The sequence below is a fragment of the Formica exsecta genome, unplaced genomic scaffold, assembly GCF_003651465.1.
Source record: "Formica exsecta isolate Colony F162 unplaced genomic scaffold, ASM365146v1 scaffold933, whole genome shotgun sequence".
NCBI lineage: Eukaryota > Metazoa > Arthropoda > Insecta > Hymenoptera > Formicidae > Formica > Formica exsecta.
Genome location: NW_021853700.1, coordinates 140,274 through 158,120, shown reverse-complemented (window position 1 = coordinate 158,120; position 17,847 = coordinate 140,274). Strand labels below are relative to the sequence as shown.

Here is a 17,847-nt window from a genome sequence, read left to right as displayed (position 1 = left end):
GTCGTGTATCTCCGACGCGACTTCTTTCGCGCACGTGCTGCATCCGTAACGAATTCGCGAGGGAAACGCGATCTGCGCGTTAATACGCGCGAAAATAGGATTGTCACGTCGCACATGTAATTACAAGATAGGAAGACTCGGCGTATTCTCGCTTTTGATTCTTTAGATTTTTGGAATTAGCTACCCAGGCAAAATTTTGTAAAAATAGAACGGGAGTATGTTTATCAGTTTATAATCATTTTGCATATTGATGAAATAACAAGCACAGTTTGTGAAATATTTAATATTATCTTTCTGCGATTATGACTTTATTTTTTATAGAGAAATGGAAGATATCTTTCTTCTAAGTTTTATTAATTATTTCTAATAATAAGACATACGACTGCGCCATTTTAACTTGACCAATTTAAATATAACTATACTGAATTTCTTTTTTGTGTGATAAAAATTTTTCTTGATTTTTCATATGATTTTTAAAATTATCTAACAAATTATATCAAGTTAAGTAAATATCAAGTTTTTATTGCAAAATTTAATTTATCTCAAGATTTGATAGTTTATCTTTGATATAATCTTGAATATAACTTTGTTAAGCTGTATATAAAAGCATTTGTATATTATAAAAGCATTTGTATATTATAACTTTGGTATTTTTGGAATTGTAAATGAGTAAAATATTACTACATTAGCATATGAAGATTAAAGAAGGATGCTGTGTTAATATTACAATTTGAGCGCTCAACTATTGTGCTGCTCATTATAATTGCATGATTGTACACGAGTATATTGCCAAGTAAACGAACTTCCGTTTAAGTTATTTGAACGAGCAAACGCATTTTGGCGTGATTTCGTTACGAAATTCTCGCGAAAACAGACACGACTATCAATGTATAAAATTATTAAAATTGATAATTTTGTAATTTTGTAAGACGTTTTTTTTTAAATATCTATTGGTATCCATTTTAAATTATATTATCTAAGAACTTTAAACTAAATGTTTTGCAATTTTTCAAACTGTATCTTGCATATATTTATTTTTGCAAGCAAGTTGACAATTTTGTTTTTAAATTTTTAAAGATTTTTTAATTAAAAATATTCTAACAAAAATTTTTTTATTTTTGAATATATGGCACCGTCATAAAGTTCATAAAAACGAATAATTATTATGGAATAATAATTAAAAGTTTTTCAAAATTGTAGGATTATTTAAACAGAGGTTAAAAAACTAAAAAATTTTGCCGCACACGCGCGGCAAACTGCCATATATTTTCATTGGACTTTCCGACAAGAATATTTGATCAGCCAATGCGAAGTTAAAATAGTACATGGTGAAACCATATAGGCTTGAATGGTAGATTATACTAGAAAAATGCCAAATAAAAATAATAAAGAACCTTATGATAAAATCTATATTTTTAGAAAATATTAGATTAATAATTAAAAATTTTATAGGTATATCTGTTATAGAAACATGACTAACTCACACACTTTGAATACACACAGATTATCTTAAATCTCTATTCTTTAAATTTATACCGCACTTCTAATTTTTATCACAGCTTATGTTACCACAATTTGCTATACACGTTTGTATTTATTAAATCATGAGATATAATATTTTACAGATAGTTGAGAAGCTCTGTTGTATTTTTAATTATATAAACCACCAGAGAACCAAGTTTAAAAACTCGTTCTTTTGCTACTTTTAAGCTTCTTTTGCTTACTTTTAAAATTGCATAAAAGATAACACACCTCCGATTTTATTATCACTTAAATATATTGTAGAAAAGGTTCTAAGTAATCCCCCCAAGAAATTTGTGGGGTACGGTATTAGTTTAGGAGATATAACGAATTAAAGTTTCATAGTTTTAATGTTTTTTCTATTATAAAATAAGGAAAAATGAAATTTGTTTACGTTGTAGAGCAGACGTGGAGCAGACGTGGAAAAAGTGTTTGTTTACATTTACGGGATAGGTATACACTCATGGATATTTTGTCAATAATATGTTTTACCTATTTCTCGCAGTTCGTTAAAAGCTTTCAACAAGCGACTATACGAATTTCTAAGTCTTGTTGAAGGTAGGAATAAGTTAATACTAAATTTTAATTTTAAATCACACAGAAATAGGTTTGGGTTATATCTTCCGGAAATGGAATCCGCCCCCCGTAGGGGGGGGGGGAATCCACTGCGTCGCTTTCAACATGTGACTACAGGAATTTTCAAGTTTTGTTGAAGGTAAGAATAAGTTAATAATAAATTTTAGTTTTAAATCAGAAATAAATTTGAGTTAGATTATATCTTCCGGAAGTGGAGCCTCCCCCGTAGGGGGGGGGGAATCCACTGCGTCCACGCAGACACTTTCCCATCCACACAATAATTGTGGAGTGAACCTCGCTTCGCGTTGTAAAGTATATGCGTGGACACAGTGGGTTCCGCCTTCCCTACGGAGGGGCTCCACTTCCGGAAGATATAACCTAACCCAAACCTATTTTCAGTTTTAAAAGTAAAGTTGAGTTGGGAATAAAAGAATTTTTTCAGGATGTGAGTGCAGGGGGAGGGACTCCGCCCCTCCGCCGCCCACGCATTAAATAAATAATATTTTTGAAGACATGATTCAGAAATTCATGTTGAAAGCTGTTAATGAACTGTGAGAAATAGGTGAAACACATTATTGACAAAATATCCATGACTGTGTACCTATCCCGTAAATGTAAACGAACACTTTTTCGTCTGCTCTACAACAAATACAACGTACACAAACTTCATTTTTCCTTATTTTATAATAGAAAAAGCATTAAAATTATGAAACTTTAATTCGTTATATCTCCTAAACTAATACCATACCCTACAAATTTCTTGCGGGGTATTACTTATTGTTAGAACCTTCCCTACAACATATTTAAGTGATAATAAAATCGGAGGTGTGTTACCTTTTATGCAGTTTTACCACTTTTAAACGATACATTCCTCAAGGAATCGTATCGCTTATCGTTAATAACGAGCGAAGAAGATTTAAATAGATTATTTTATAGTAGTTTCATAAAAAAAAAGAATTATACGCGATTTTTTTAATGCAAATAATTTTTAATCGTAATAAAAACGCCCTGTCTCTCTCTATTAATGTAGTAAAATAGATTAATTTAAGTACACTATTTTATTAATTAGAATCTCTTGAAATTTGAGATTAGATAATTTTACGAATGCAACAAAACATAAAGAAATAAAATTTTCATAGTTGAAAATAATACAAATTTTGTTAATAAATGTGCAAGAGTGTTTAATATCTTTTGACATAGGCGACAGCGCATACAAACTCGCGGAAGCACTTTCGGCTTTTTGCCCAGAAATGATTACTTTTCCGCTACCGCCGAAATTAGTTATGTTTCGTTACATTCACTTGAAGGCTGCGTCCTGGTCTTTTAATTCCACATTACTCGTTGTGTCCGGATGGCGCGTAGCCAAAAGTCCCGCAACAGCATAAGGCTGTATAAGCTAATTTTTTTTTAAACTTGCTTTGCCTTAAATACTCTTCTTCTCTTTCGCGGTTCAATCTTTTAATCTCATCTCGCTCACGCGATATAACTTTAATTTATTCTCGTCTTTATTTTCTCACGATATTTTTCTAAAGAATTTTTAATTTTTTGCATTTTACTGCAACTTTTTTTTACTTCACTGACGTGAAGTATAATATATAACTTAATACATTCAGGCGGTAATTAATGATAACGACGATGATATAAAATTTCTATGAAATAATAGGCAACGAAAAAAGATTTGTTGCCACATTTATTGTTGAAAGAATCGCCATGATTTCATAAGATATTGGTTTTGTTGGATGAGCTCAGGACAGAGATTAAAAATGCTTCCATAGCTAAATTATAAAATGCTCTTTATAGTGTACATATAGACACACACATGTATATATAAAATATTATTTAATGCATTTTATCATTTAAAAATTTTTCTTTATTATTAATTTTGCTATTGAGAAATATTGTTACAAATCTTTTTTATATTTATATTATTTATTAATTCACAAATGACTAACAATGACTCCGTTCTACTCCGTGTTATGTGAACTCTTCAATTTATGTTATCCTATTTCTTGATGATAAATTTAATTATATATGACGTTTCGATGAGACATCAAACGTTGACATTTCATCTTTATTTGTACGAAAAGCTGCTCGTGCGTTGTCTTATAAATTCTTCAACTTGTGTTATCTTATTTCTTGATGATGAATTTAATTATATGTGATGTTTCGATGAGACATCAAACATTGACATTTCATCTTTGTTTGTACGAAAAGCTGCTCGTGCATTGTCTTATAAATTTTCATATAAAGTTTTATGAATTGAGATTTTGCTAATATAATAATGAGTCGCTATATAACTATTATTAATCAATAACTTTTATTTATTTAATTTTATTATTATATTCTGTCGGCGTTTCGAGTTTAACTTGTACCTATTTTTCATCTACTGTGTCATAAATAATTTGTTGTCACACATTTAAGGATTCGCGACATTTTTTTTCGAGAAACTTAGTGTTAGTTAAGATTTATCAAAAATATATAAAACTGTCCGCGCACGATTGAACAGTCAACATTGCAGTCGAATACTTATATTAGCATCTACATTAAATAAGCTGCATCATGTGCTTCAATTTTCGTGATAACGTTTATAAATATTCGCGATAATAATAAGGGGAAACGACTACTCGTTCTTTTTTCGATATCGCGTTACAAACGTTATGCGAGTCTCATAGTCTGCTAATACAGTTCTCATCCTGTATTCGAGTATTCAACGCAGGTATCATCGGCATCTCGCTGTGAGAACGTGCGAAATGCACCGCGTCGGCGATGGTGGGAAACATGGCGAAAAAATGATTGTCGTTGTGCTCGACCAGGCTGCATTTCCTCATCGTTTCATAAACTGGACCTGCACAATCGCAATATCGAATTTTTATTTTTAATAGAAATTAATTCCGGATATCAAAGTTAATGTAATTTCGATGAATTTGAATTTTAATGCTATATATACGATCCTTCCTCGTGTCTAGGATATATCACGATATTAATTGAGAGAATTGACGAGAGAAAACAATAGAAATTATATGTATGATAAATAACATTGATTAAATTTTGCATACAAATGTGGATTTTTGTCAAAGATTTATAATATACTTACTGATTTATAAATATACTTACCAGAACAACCCGTTATATAAACAGACACTCCTATGTCAGAATACTCATTGACGATGTTTCGCATCGCATTCGCACCTGCCAGATCGACGTGCGACAACGCGGTGAAGTCCAATATAAGAATGCGTAGCTGCATAAATTAAGGATCGAGCATAAAGCCAGAATACAATAAAGATAGTTATTTATCTCATATGAATATAAAACTATACGTCGAATAATTTAATTTTTTTTTCTACGCGAGCTTTTCAAAATTTCTTTAAATTAAATATATATTTACCTTTTTAATTTCCTCTGCCGCGGTGCCGTAACACGAGACTTTCAGACGTCTGTTTAGTTCTTTTCGAGGCACTAGCTCCGCAGTCTTATATACTTTCTCGCGAAAATATTGCCTGGATGCAAAGTTCAGGCTGCCGGAATAATGGAAGATTTTTATACCAGGAATTTCTACGGTCTGAAATCATTTGTTTTTTCAAATATTTATTTTCCGATCGGTTTTCGTTAATTTGCTATTCAAACGATTCATTAAATTTAATAAATTGTAAAATTCCGTAAAATCGTTCTCAGCAGTAGAAAGATTTAAATTATTTAAATAATTCCACAGGCTTTACAATCTTCTTTGAACGGTAAAAAAACTGAAAATTCGAACTTTAATCCTGAATTATAAAATTCATCATTTTTTTTAATTTACAAATTTATATTAGAACGAATATACGCATCATAAAAGAGAAAGAGATAAAAGAGATAAAATAATTCCGAGAAAAAAGTTAAATTAAACTACAAGCTCTCCATACTCCTTTGTATCTCCTGGCATCCAGATAGAGCTCGGTACCGGGTGCTAGAGCGAGCTTGCACGTATAAGGGCGTACCGCAAGGACGAGTAATCGCGCGATGCAAAGAAGTATGCCGACCAATAAACCGTACTCTACATCAAAAAGGATTACTATGACAAATGTGACGGCCCAAATGCCGGCATCCATCTTGTCCAATCTCCAGAATCTCACGAATTCGGTGACCTTCATCAGCATCCCTTTCAACGCCAACACGATTATGCTCGCTAGAACACACTGTATGTCCGACGAATATCATAATTGTTGTTAAATTTATTTGGTTCTTAAATGTTTCTTAACATATTCTAAATGTGTAAGTTAAATCAAAAATATCGAAACGATAAAGGGAATAATTACGCGTGGCAAAGGTTGAAAGAATGGACCGATCCATAGCAATACGCTGACCAGGATTGCGCATGATATTAAGCTTGCCAGCTGTGTGTGTCCGCCCACAGTTTGCTGAATCAACGTTCTGGATAATGAAGCCGTGATAGGCATGCAGGAAAAGAAGGAGCCTACAAGATTACCTAGTCCCTGCAAACATTCCACTTTTTTTAGATATATAGATACTTTTATACTTATTCACTCATTGTCTCTCGCATACATAAAAATATATTGGGGCAACACCAGCGTTTAATATACACGTAGTGGAAGGAAAAAATCTAATAGAAAATAATAATTGAGATAAAAATTATTTTTTTAAAAATACATTTTGATATTTATTTTTAATATACTAAAAAAGATATTATAAATATTGCGACATTTTCAATGCTTACCTGCGCTACCAATTCTTGATTGGAATCAATCTCATAACCCATCTTTTGCGCGAAAATCAATGCCATAGACATCGATATTGTGTAAGCGACCATGGTAATCACGAAACTGTCCACTAAGATGTTAGGTATAAGCGATAACGGTGGCATTGATGGGACTGGCAATCTAAAAATCTTGACATTATGACAGTTCGAAGTTTATTTTAATTGTTTACTTTCACAGCTTGCTTATGTGTGATGTATTTTCTAAAAAAATATATACTTTTTCGATGAAAATTTATGAAATGTTTGAGAAATTATTTTTAATATTGAAGATGATATTTTTGCGATAGACCGCACATTTTTTACTAAAAGCTGTGAAAGATAAATCGAGATTGAATGTTCAAAGATTCAAAAAGTACATTTACCCCACCGGTATATCGCCGACAGTTATCACGCTATAAGTATCCGCCAGATTCATTTGCATTGATACCAGAGTACCGATTACTACCGCAAGCATTTCTATAGGAATTGGGAAGGGACATAACTTTGAGACTCTTGGCTGAAATCCAAATTATTTCTTCTTAAAAACGCAAAAAAGATTTGTACATGGCTTTTTAGTACATAGAACACATTTAACATTTGTCTGCTCAAAGTATAATTATATATCTTACTAACCTTAAGAACTTCGTTGTTGAAGATAAGTGCTAAAATAGTGATGCAAGATAATATTACGGCGGTTATATTGACGTCGTTCAAACTATTGAAAATGTCTACATAAGTCTGAAAAAAATCAATAAGGCAAACGATAACATAAATTTAAAAAAGTACACAAAGAAATCTATATTTTATAGAAAAAAGATTTTTAAAAAACTTCGTACAATTTCATTGTTTTTTACTTTGAAGAGAGTAACATAAAATTTTAATATAAAGAAAATTAGGTAAATAAAATTAGATTAATCAGTCGTACTATATTAAATCGATTTTTTTTTTACCGAAACAAAAATTTATTTCGGTGAAATCGCGATAATACCAGAATGGAAATCATACAAAATTTATAAAAAGTGACAAATACAATGAATATATTTGGAATAAACGGAAATAGAAGTGTCGTTAAAACGTGTTATCTATTACTTCGCGTTTTATATTTCTACAGGTATGCGATACAAATATATATACATAACAGAAAATTATTTGTGTAGGAATCTCATGCATCTTATAATAAAAAAAAAAAATTTAGAAAAAAGTCGAAATAAACTAATAAAGACTTTTATGAACATATCGTACGAAGAAGACAAAATCAAGAGTCAGTCTTTTGTCTCCTTTGTGTGAAAAAAAAAAATATATTTTGGCGCTTTGGGATTCTTTCTTAAGAATATTAATGCAATTGACAAAATAAAAAGTGTACATTTCCTTTTGTGCCATTTCAGCTTTTTTACAATAGGGCATTCTCTCGTTATATATATAGCAATTGCATTATCAATCGTTATTAAAACAATTATTTGAAGCCCTTGGTATAATTATATCTTTACTAAATTTTGTTTCTGTGCGTTGTCAAAAATAATGTTTATTCCTAGTTTCGTTAATGAGATATTACATATCGCGACCCGCGCTCTAAATGCTTACCCTGACCTTTTGGCAGTTTCATGTAATTTTCACATACGTATCACGTAATATTCAGCGTTTAAATTACAACTTGATTACACGGGAATATCTACAGGAAGCGTTCACCACGATTGCTTAAATGTTTGACAAGTGCAAACCTTATATGTAAAGAAGGAAAGAGAAAAAAAAAAAAAAAAAAAGAAAGGAGAAACGTAAGAGCAGAAGTATATCAGTAGCGGTGTGCGCGTCCCAGTTAGAGAGAAGACTCGACTAATGTTTGCATTGCCAAACAAAACTTAGCTGTTACTGTACTCACGAGAATAAGCTTGAACGCACCCCTGCGCCGTGGCAGGTCGCTCAGCCCGAAGAGATCCCTTATTTGCGATGTAAACACGTGCATCGCCGCTGCAGTCGTGAAACCACTCACGAGGCTGTCCGCGAGGAGAGACGAGATTATGCCCAAACGCAGCACGTACATTCCTAACTAGACGAAATATTTTGAGTGATGCGCGAGAGAGGTCAAGGGAGCGAAATAAATATACCAGCAATTATGAGAATGAAGTAATTAAAATGAGCCCACCGAAACAAAATGCTAAATAGTTTCTTAAATTGGATTCTTTGAAGAGATAAAAAATTAAAAATTTAAATTAACTTTGAATTTTTTATTTTTAATTAAAAATTTTTAAATGGCAGGATTGTTAAAAAAAATTAGTTAATTTTTTAACAACGCAAGTGCGGGAAACATATTATATAACACAAGAGCTCGCGAAAATTTCAATGCGTTTCAACGTAGAGAGAGAGAGAGAGAGAGAGAAATATATTCTTCATTAAAATTAAAAGGAGGATGGATACTAAACTTTTAAAAATATTTTTTAAATATTATTTATTATCTTTTTATTTTAATTAAATTAAACTTGATATAAAAATTATTAATCTGCGCTTGTTGAGATTAAAAACTTTAGAATAGATAACTTAAAATGGCATAATCGAAAAAAAAGATGTAGCAAAGAAAAAATTAGAAACATAGAGAGAATCGTAATCTTTGTAGAAAGTATAAACAGCATTGGATTTAGAATATGTATAACGCATTTACCTGTATAATGGCAACCGTGAATGTGACTGCGGTTGCAACCTCCACCGGCGAATATTGATGGCTTATGTCGGAAATTAAGGTACCGTTCTCGGCTGACGTGCTATTTACTGAAATTGCACTGGTACTGTATGTGGTAACGACTTTTCCAGTCATCATGCAGACGAGCGCGAACGTACCTTAATTAACATAGAAGCGGCAATCTTACTTAATTACGGGGCACTCTGAATTAAGCAGCAGCCAAACGTAATTTCTGAATAAACATTGACTCGAAGATTTGCATTAATTTAAATAATTTGTTGGCCTCTGGATTAAATCATTTTAATGTGAACAATGTTTGTTTATATATACTGCGGTCTTTAGTATTTTTTTTTTTTTTTTATAAAATCTGCAACAACCTACCCATGGAGTTGTGTCTGGATGTGCCGAGAAAAAAATACACCAAGACCGGGAAAAAAGCCATGTATATACCAACAATCGGCGGAACGTTGCCCAGAATAGCATATGCCATACCTATGAGAAGAATATCGACAAGAGTGTAAAATAATATACGGATTATCAGATCGAATAATTAGATAATGGGGAAAGCCATTATGATAGTCGATCCGTTTATTAATAATATAATCAATCAGAAGTGCGAGAAACAGAGAATTCGATATGAAACTATCTATGTTTAAAGAGTTAAATATTTTACATAAACATAATATATGAAGACGGCAAAACAAATTAATTGGCATGCGGCTTTGATCCCATCTGTTTACATTGCGGATATGTGTAGCATTAATGTGATAAAACTCGAGATGACGTAGTGGCACTATCTGCTTTCTTTTGCAGTTTCTCGAAACGCGATTATTCTTTACAAACGCACAATCAGCGATTATCAGCCCGTACGATTAATCATCTTCACGATTGAAAATTCGTAATAAAATATAATGGAACGAGCCTTATAACCGTTAAAAGACTGTTTGTATTTAATTTTCCCTTCAGGCTAAACCTTCCAGCCCTCCCATCAATTTATTATACATTATTGTTTTGGAATTATTTAATGCAACATACCTTGTGGAATATGCATTACAGCAACAGTAATTCCGGCAATAACATCTCCCAAAATATTGTTCTTCCAATCATACGAAGAAAGCCAGTCGATTAGAGGTATCGATTTTTTTAAAAACTTAATTGGCTTGATACTTTTGCATCGTCTTGACATTTCATTGCTAACTAAAAAAAGCGAAAATTTTTATGATTAATTAAATTAAATAATAATTGAAAAAATCTGAATATTTTAATTATTTTTTAAATATATATATTTTAATATGTCATACAAAGTGTTCAATAATGTAGAAACAGAGAGAGAGAATTTGTTAGTAATTTATAAAACAAATTTTTAAACAATTTTACTTTATATTTTTAAGATATAATTGAATTATTATTGAAAAATATAACGCGTAGTTTACAAAAATTATACGGATCATTTTCATTAAACCGGTGACACTTCAATTTTTTCTTGTATAAATATAACGCTGTCTAATTTTTAGAGAAGACAGTGACCTTTCTTCGAGAATTTTATTGCGTTCTCTGTCAATCGCGATTTAACAACTTAAACCGGTTTTACTAATAACATAGCGGTTAATGTTTCAAGCAGATTGACACATCGAGAAGTGATTTCTCGAGAAAATACACGCGAGTCAAAGTAAAAGGCATTAAGAGAACGGTAAAAAAAAAATAAAAGCTATCTCTATCCGCGCTCGAGTAGATTGTGACACTTACGGATTCTCTTGGGCTTCACGTATTTACACAAGTGATTAAGCTCGTCCTGCTGGTAGACCGGCCGTCTGACTGTCAATTCTGGAGTCGTCGACATATTGTCGCTCCAGTGCTCTTCTGCGAAAGAGTAACAATTGAATGAAATTAAAAACTTTATAGAAACTATTCTCATAATGTGAAAAAATTATCGATTTCTTTTCTCGCGTAGTTTTGGCCATACAAGTTAATTAATTGATTAAACGGAATATTTTCATTGTTATTTTCGTTGTCAAATGACTCATGTGAAGAATCTTTAACATAATTTATATAGCGTTTGAAACGTAGACATTGAATTTAAATCAAACATAAAATTTCGATTATAGTTTAATATTTGAAATTATGATGAAGAGTTACAGACTTTGCAGAAAAATTAATTTATCAATAATATAAATAATTTAAACAGCTGACAGGAGAACTGTGATATGAGAAAGATTGAAATAAGATTTATCTTACCTGGGGGGCAGATTACTAATCAAGTGAGGAAATATCTGTGTCTATGTGCATGTACGTATATTTTGTTATGTATATCACGCGCTTTTTGCGCTTAATGACGCATATTTTATTAAAGTGACGATTTAATCGTACGACATAATCGCCAAGAATGTTTCGGTAAACGGCGAGCGCAATCTATCAAGCTTGCAAGGTTGCAAACTTTCTATTAGATTAAGATTAAGGTAAGCAAATTTTGTTTGTTCGGTGTAAACCGAAACGAGTATTATGAGGAGATTAGTTTTACATCGTCGAAAGAAACTGATTATGTAATCGATAACATGCGATCGAGTTATAAGTTATATGATAGGATTGTTTGATTTGACAAGTTATATTGGTAAATGTTTACAGCCATTATTTCAAAAAATTTGAATTGCAATTACGAACATGAACGAAATTTGATATATAATAAATATATATAATTATTTCAGAAAATTTATTTTACTAAAAATTGATCGTTCTTTTTAAAATTTCGAGTAAAGCCGTTAAAACGTGAAACAAAAAAGCGATAAATTTTAATATAATTTAAGTATATAAACTTAAATAAGCCAATAATCTTTTAAGGATTAATAAAGATTATGCAAAAAGTTTAACGCGATTGAGAATAGATAAACTAAGATGTGAGTGTAAGATTACGTTCGCGTTTTCACGATTTATTCGATAGCGCGGCTAATTGATTAAATTTATTATCGCGACGGCATCAATACAATTATTAGTATTTCGATTACAAGCTACCTGTTGACATTATGAAAATGTATCTTGAGGTGTCTCGGAACTCGATTATTCGCGGTACTGTCTACTCGTGGTGTGATAACCGAACTTTCACGGGCTAAGCAGATCTGATAACTAAACGTACATTTGCACGCGCCACTGGTCGGTACTATCCAGTTTTACTGTCGTGTAGTTGGCCGATATCACGATTCAATATTTTCAATGGAGATAATATACGTAAGTCTATCACCTAATACAGTTTATATCCTAGGCTTTACATTACTTACTGGGTTTAGCCGCTAACAATAAGAGATATGTTGTCTTTGAGATAAGTAAATTATGATCGCGAAACAAGACGTTAAATATTGTCAAATATCTTTCCACAGACATCAATTAAGATATTGTATGTAATTTTTCTTATTGTCACACAGTGATAATAAGAAAAATTATTTTAAGAAACTTAACACGTGCGTCGAATGAGAAAATAAATACAATTTATATATATGCCACGCTTTTAGTTTATTATATCGGCTGAATTGCAAAAGGTTAGTGAAATTTTGAGTTCTTATTAATATTTAGACAATATGAATACGTTATTGGAATAGAGAGAGAGAAGAGTAACACGAGTTTACATATTTTTATATATTTTCTTAATTAAGAATTTTTTATGCGCGTGTTGACAATTCTATTTTTTTTTAAGATTTAGCTATTGCGATATTACAACAGTTATTCGTTCTAAAAATGTAATAAACAAAGTATGTCGTTATTTTTGAAATGTTATAAAATGCAGATATATTCAGCATTAAAATTAAAAAATTAAGAAACACATGGCGATTTCTTATAAAATAAAACAGATCGCATTTGATTAAGAATCAATACCTTTTTTTTAAGACATAGAAAAGTGCTTTTAAAGGATTATTACGAATTTGCATTGTCACATCGATTTAATAATCGTTGATCGTCGCAAACTTGTCATAACAAACATGCGATTAATATATATCATTCACTATAATAATTACTGAATAAAAACAGCACGAAACACTGGCATATCCTTCGCGGGGAACGGGTGTGACGTTGGTCGAGAATTAGAGAAATCCGATTAAATGAACTCGATTTTATCCGCGCGTCAATCACCATCGATTCGATAATTAATTAAACGGTCGCGCGGTTTCGCGGACCGCAAGTGCACGCGGCGATAAACGAACGCATAATGCAAATCGCGGCTCACTATCCGTCATAGCGCACACGTGCGCTATATAACGAATTTAAAAAGATTCACAATCGCGCCGTGGCCTATACCATTCTCTCCGAAGCAATATATCATCATATACCGCATGTTGCGAGAGAGCAAATCACGCGGAAACGACATACGCGCACTGTTGTCAGCCTCTTGCACTAACGCAATCCGGTCACGTTGGTATCGATGATAACGTACGAGTTTAGTATGTCTCTGAATTCATCTGCTGTCAAATTACATGTGTATTTATATGAAATGAAGTGGCAAGGATCGATTGAGATATTTCGTCGAATCATTGTTCGTCGCCAATTCTCCTCAATCATTTTGTTGTCATAAATCAATGCGCGTGCGTGAAAAATTAACACTCCTCATATAGTTTTGGAGCAAAACATCCGCAAACAACAAATAATTTTGAATATATATACTTATCCACAGATATTAAAAATATCTTTATAAGTGTATATCTTTATAAGCTGTTTGTTTAATTGGTTATATAATAACACACAATTTATTTCAATTAATCTATTTAACATTGAAAGCTTTTCATTGTATTGATTATCACTGTATATATGTAAAAAGAAAATTAAAATAATTTCCCTTCGTACCTATATATTTTTACAATAATAACGAACGTTTTCTTCTTATCCGATTCTGAAGAGAAAATGTCAGAACCAAAAGTATCGTTGCGCGATAAATCGAAGTAAGGGAAGAAAATAAGAAAACGTACGTATCGATAATAGAATCTCTTATTGTTGCCCGAAGAGAAATTTGTTTTCATGTAAATCGCGGTTTACCGGCGTGCTCGTTTCTGTTTCGATTACGCACTAACGGGTCGATGTTAGACGGCGATCTTTGCATCTTACCAGCCACGCTTTTATAAAATATATTATTTCTGAGTCTGTACACTCTTGAGTCTTCTTGTTAAGTCGTACTGTAGCTGTAAATATTTTTACAAAATATTAAAAAATATATATAAATGTATATATTTCAAACATATATTACATAGAATATGTAAATACATATTTATCAGTAACGCTTTCTGCGAGAAACAATAAATATCGGTCAGATTTCTCTTGATCTTGGGAAATCACGAGGACGAACGCACCGATATGCGACGAGAGGCGCGCAGATGTTTTTTTTCATCGCCGCGAAATCGCTACGCGGCCTCTCAAGGTGCATTAGACATCGTAAATATCTTAACGCATATTGAATGCATCATTTCGGAGCACATTTGAGACGGTCTCGCTTCTAAAGTATGTATATAATGACTAATTATTAATTAATCTTTTTTTATTCATTATTTTTTTTTTTACTTTTTCTACATCTCATCATTCGGTATTCGGAGATGTCAATGTTCTTGCATTTTTCAAATGGTACCACCATGCATTATGTTGGTAATAATAAAGAGGAATACACAATGTAACGTTCAAATAATTATCAAATAAACTACCAAATTTTTATATCTGAGCTTTGACCAGTATTCAAACATTAGCTTAAAAAGTTACGTATAATGAATATAGAAACGAAAAGTGGAGGCGTATATAAGCATCTAATAAAAAGAAATTTTTTTCTTTTTTTTACGCGCATTACTCTCGAGATATATTACGGCAATTAATCAACGAGTAAATATTCTTAATATCTATGTCATGGCAAAATGTATCAAGCAAAACGTACCTTCTCCGTTTGTCAAGCTGGATCTCAGCTGAAAAAGAGAAATATGATTTTGATAATACGAGGCGCTATCGATCGTAACGCAAATACAAATAGATGAATTTAAAGCAAATTTAATTTAATTTTAATATTTAAGAAAGAGTAAAAAAATCAGAGATAAAATTCCACAGGTTTGATACATGCTATCAATTTTCAAGCCGCGTGCGTGCGCGTGAATTCGTTATGTTAAACTCGTACAGTTCGCGTGTACTTGAACTGTATTTCGTTCTCTGATATCAGGTTTTGGAAGAGCAAACGATCAGTTTGATAGTTGTACTGTTGATGTTGAAATAATGCAAACGACGATCGCAAACATTCCGCATGTTTGATCACTCTATTGCACGTGGAATCTAAATCTATGTATGTTAGGCTCGCATTCACATTCTAGATTTAGGGCTGTATGCGGCCGTATAATTCTCAGCTTGCATAATGATATCAAACATGTTCTTCGTAATCGATAAATTAAACGGCTTAAAAGCAGAAGGCCACATTCACCGCTGTCGGAAATATACGAATACTTGAATTCCTCTAATTTCTCGATTGTGTGTATTCGCGCGTATGTATGTACATAATTACATTATCTGAGAAATATAACAACCATAAGTGTATTTTTTTTAGGGGGGGTGGGGAGTTCTCCTTTTACATCAAAGTTTCGCTCTCTCTTTTGAGTATTACGTACCAGATTTTCCGCGCTGATTGATTTGTTCCTGGAAATTCCCATTGTGCCGCTGTCGCATCGTCCGTAGATGTACACTGTATTATTTATAGAGACTTGTAGCTGGTAATCTCTTTCGTTACTGTTCCTCACGATAATACTGCTGTATCACTTTAGGGCGTTAGCGATAAAACTAGCGCTCGGAATCTTCTCTTTTCTATCTTAATCTTTCGGGCGCAAGTGTTATTTACGAATGTGATTGTCGGATGGCACTGTTTTACTTTACACGCTTCTTCTCCGCAGCAATATAAATTCTTCTCGTCAATTTGCCTCTTTGCACAGACTGCGAATGATCGGAATGCATTCGACGTATGATATTTAATAAAAGAGATAATTCGAAGAGACATAAAACACACGCGCATAAGCGATTGTGCTTGACCTCTTATTTAACGAACGAACGTTTCTCTCGATCCATTTAAGCGTTGATTGACTTGATGTTTTTTGTTTCGATTTTTAGATATAACCACGTAAAGAAACGTATAACTTGGTAGATTATCAAATTAATAAAGGCTCTTATGAATATATCATACGAAGGAGATAAAAGGCAATCAAGAGCCAGCGCGGTAATTTGTGCGCATATGTTTTATTACAATCAAATTATATTGATATTTAACTGATAGACACAATCACAAAAAACGTCCCTTTTTTGGACCAGCGCAATTACAAAGCATATAAAATATATTATATCAAAAATGTGACAGTAATAATACGCGGAACAAGAGTGAGTCACCCATGTTGTCAGATGGTTGTAATAAAACATATGCGTACAAATTACCGCGCTAGCTCTTGATTGCCTTTTATCTCTTTTGTTTGGTAGATTATGTTATACTAATCTACATCCGCTTGAGATAATTCCATATTTAATCAAATATTTGTCTTTTAATAAATTTCCATTTTAAATTATAAGAAGGTTACATGTATTCAATAAGTAGAAATATAAAAAATGAAAATATGATTTAAACTTGTGTTAGATATTGTCTTGTAGCACTTTAAAATGCGGTAATTTGCAGTTTGCGCAACACATGTTTTTAATATTTTAAATAATTGGCTGTTATTTAAAATGGTTTATTTGTATCATTGTGTCGTACTGTATTTAGTAATTCCTTATCGCATTTGTGTACATAGTTACAAGCGGCGCCGCCTCAGTTCATCAAAAATACGATTTATTTACATTTACTTATTTGCCGTTTTTATCAGCCGTGATAAATTTCGTGACCTCTCCGATATAAATGTGTCACTTGTTTCCGCGCGTTGTTGAAAACGAGTAGCATATGCAAGATCGACAGATTCTCTTATCTCAGAATATTATTCAAGATGCAACTTGATGCAAAATTGCATGTTATTTTAAATACGATAATATTATATATAAATATATTCTCTATATAAATTTTATTTTAAAACTTTTAACAACAATTTTATAAAAATTTTCAAATATGTAATATTACCAAATATAATATATGCTTATACTTAAAATTTTAGATTAAATTAAAATTTAATAATTGAGATATTTAATAAGAAAAGTAAAATGGAAATTCTTGCGAGCAATAAAATTTTTGAGACATTTTTATTCAAAAGCAACATGGTTATATGTTTTTGCATGAATTCACAAATAAAAAGAAATACCATAGTTTTGCAATTCTTTGTACCAATAGCCAATAAATACTTATGCATTGCATCGTAACATTGTCAACCGAAATTGC

At 31.9% G+C, this 17,847-nt stretch overlaps 1 protein-coding gene across 7 annotated transcripts; it reads right to left on the bottom strand.

The window, feature by feature from the left end:
• Nucleotides 1-3,951: 3,951 nt before the first annotated feature.
• On the bottom strand, nucleotides 3,952-16,695 carry LOC115245300 (solute carrier family 26 member 10-like). Of its 7 annotated transcripts, none has more exons than XM_029823559.1 (15): nucleotides 16,112-16,695; nucleotides 15,397-15,424; nucleotides 11,250-11,363; nucleotides 10,539-10,700; nucleotides 9,885-9,995; nucleotides 9,486-9,661; nucleotides 8,709-8,876; nucleotides 7,466-7,570; nucleotides 7,216-7,349; nucleotides 6,812-6,974; nucleotides 6,393-6,569; nucleotides 6,000-6,272; nucleotides 5,486-5,659; nucleotides 5,212-5,338; nucleotides 3,952-4,942 (listed from the first exon to the last, which is right to left on the bottom strand). In XM_029823559.1, the coding sequence occupies exons 1-15, from the start codon at nucleotides 16,151-16,153 to the stop codon at nucleotides 4,764-4,766; spliced, it is 2,133 nt and encodes a 710-aa protein (XP_029679419.1). In that variant the 5' UTR covers nucleotides 16,154-16,695; the 3' UTR covers nucleotides 3,952-4,763. The 7 variants fall into 7 exon arrangements, with proteins under 7 accessions (XP_029679419.1, XP_029679423.1, XP_029679424.1 ...); XM_029823563.1 differs by lacking the exons at nucleotides 15,397-15,424; nucleotides 16,112-16,695 and adding exons at nucleotides 11,739-11,940; nucleotides 13,505-13,520; XM_029823564.1 differs by lacking the exons at nucleotides 15,397-15,424; nucleotides 16,112-16,695 and adding an exon at nucleotides 14,328-14,390.
• Between the last annotated feature and the right edge of the window lie 1,152 nt (nucleotides 16,696-17,847).

Bases quoted from the DNA above. Each gene is read 5' to 3' on its own strand.
- LOC115245300 (XM_029823558.1), bottom strand. From the start codon at position 13,622: ATGGTGATTGACGCGCGGATAAAATCGAGTTCATTTAATCGGATTTCT. The intron at 9,996-10,538 runs GTATGTTGCATT...TTCTTCTCATAG, and splicing joins TGTAATGCATATTCCACAAG to GTATGGCATATGCTATTCTG. The intron at 9,662-9,884 runs GTAGGTTGTTGC...ATGTTAATTAAG, and splicing joins ATCCAGACACAACTCCATGG to GTACGTTCGCGCTCGTCTGC.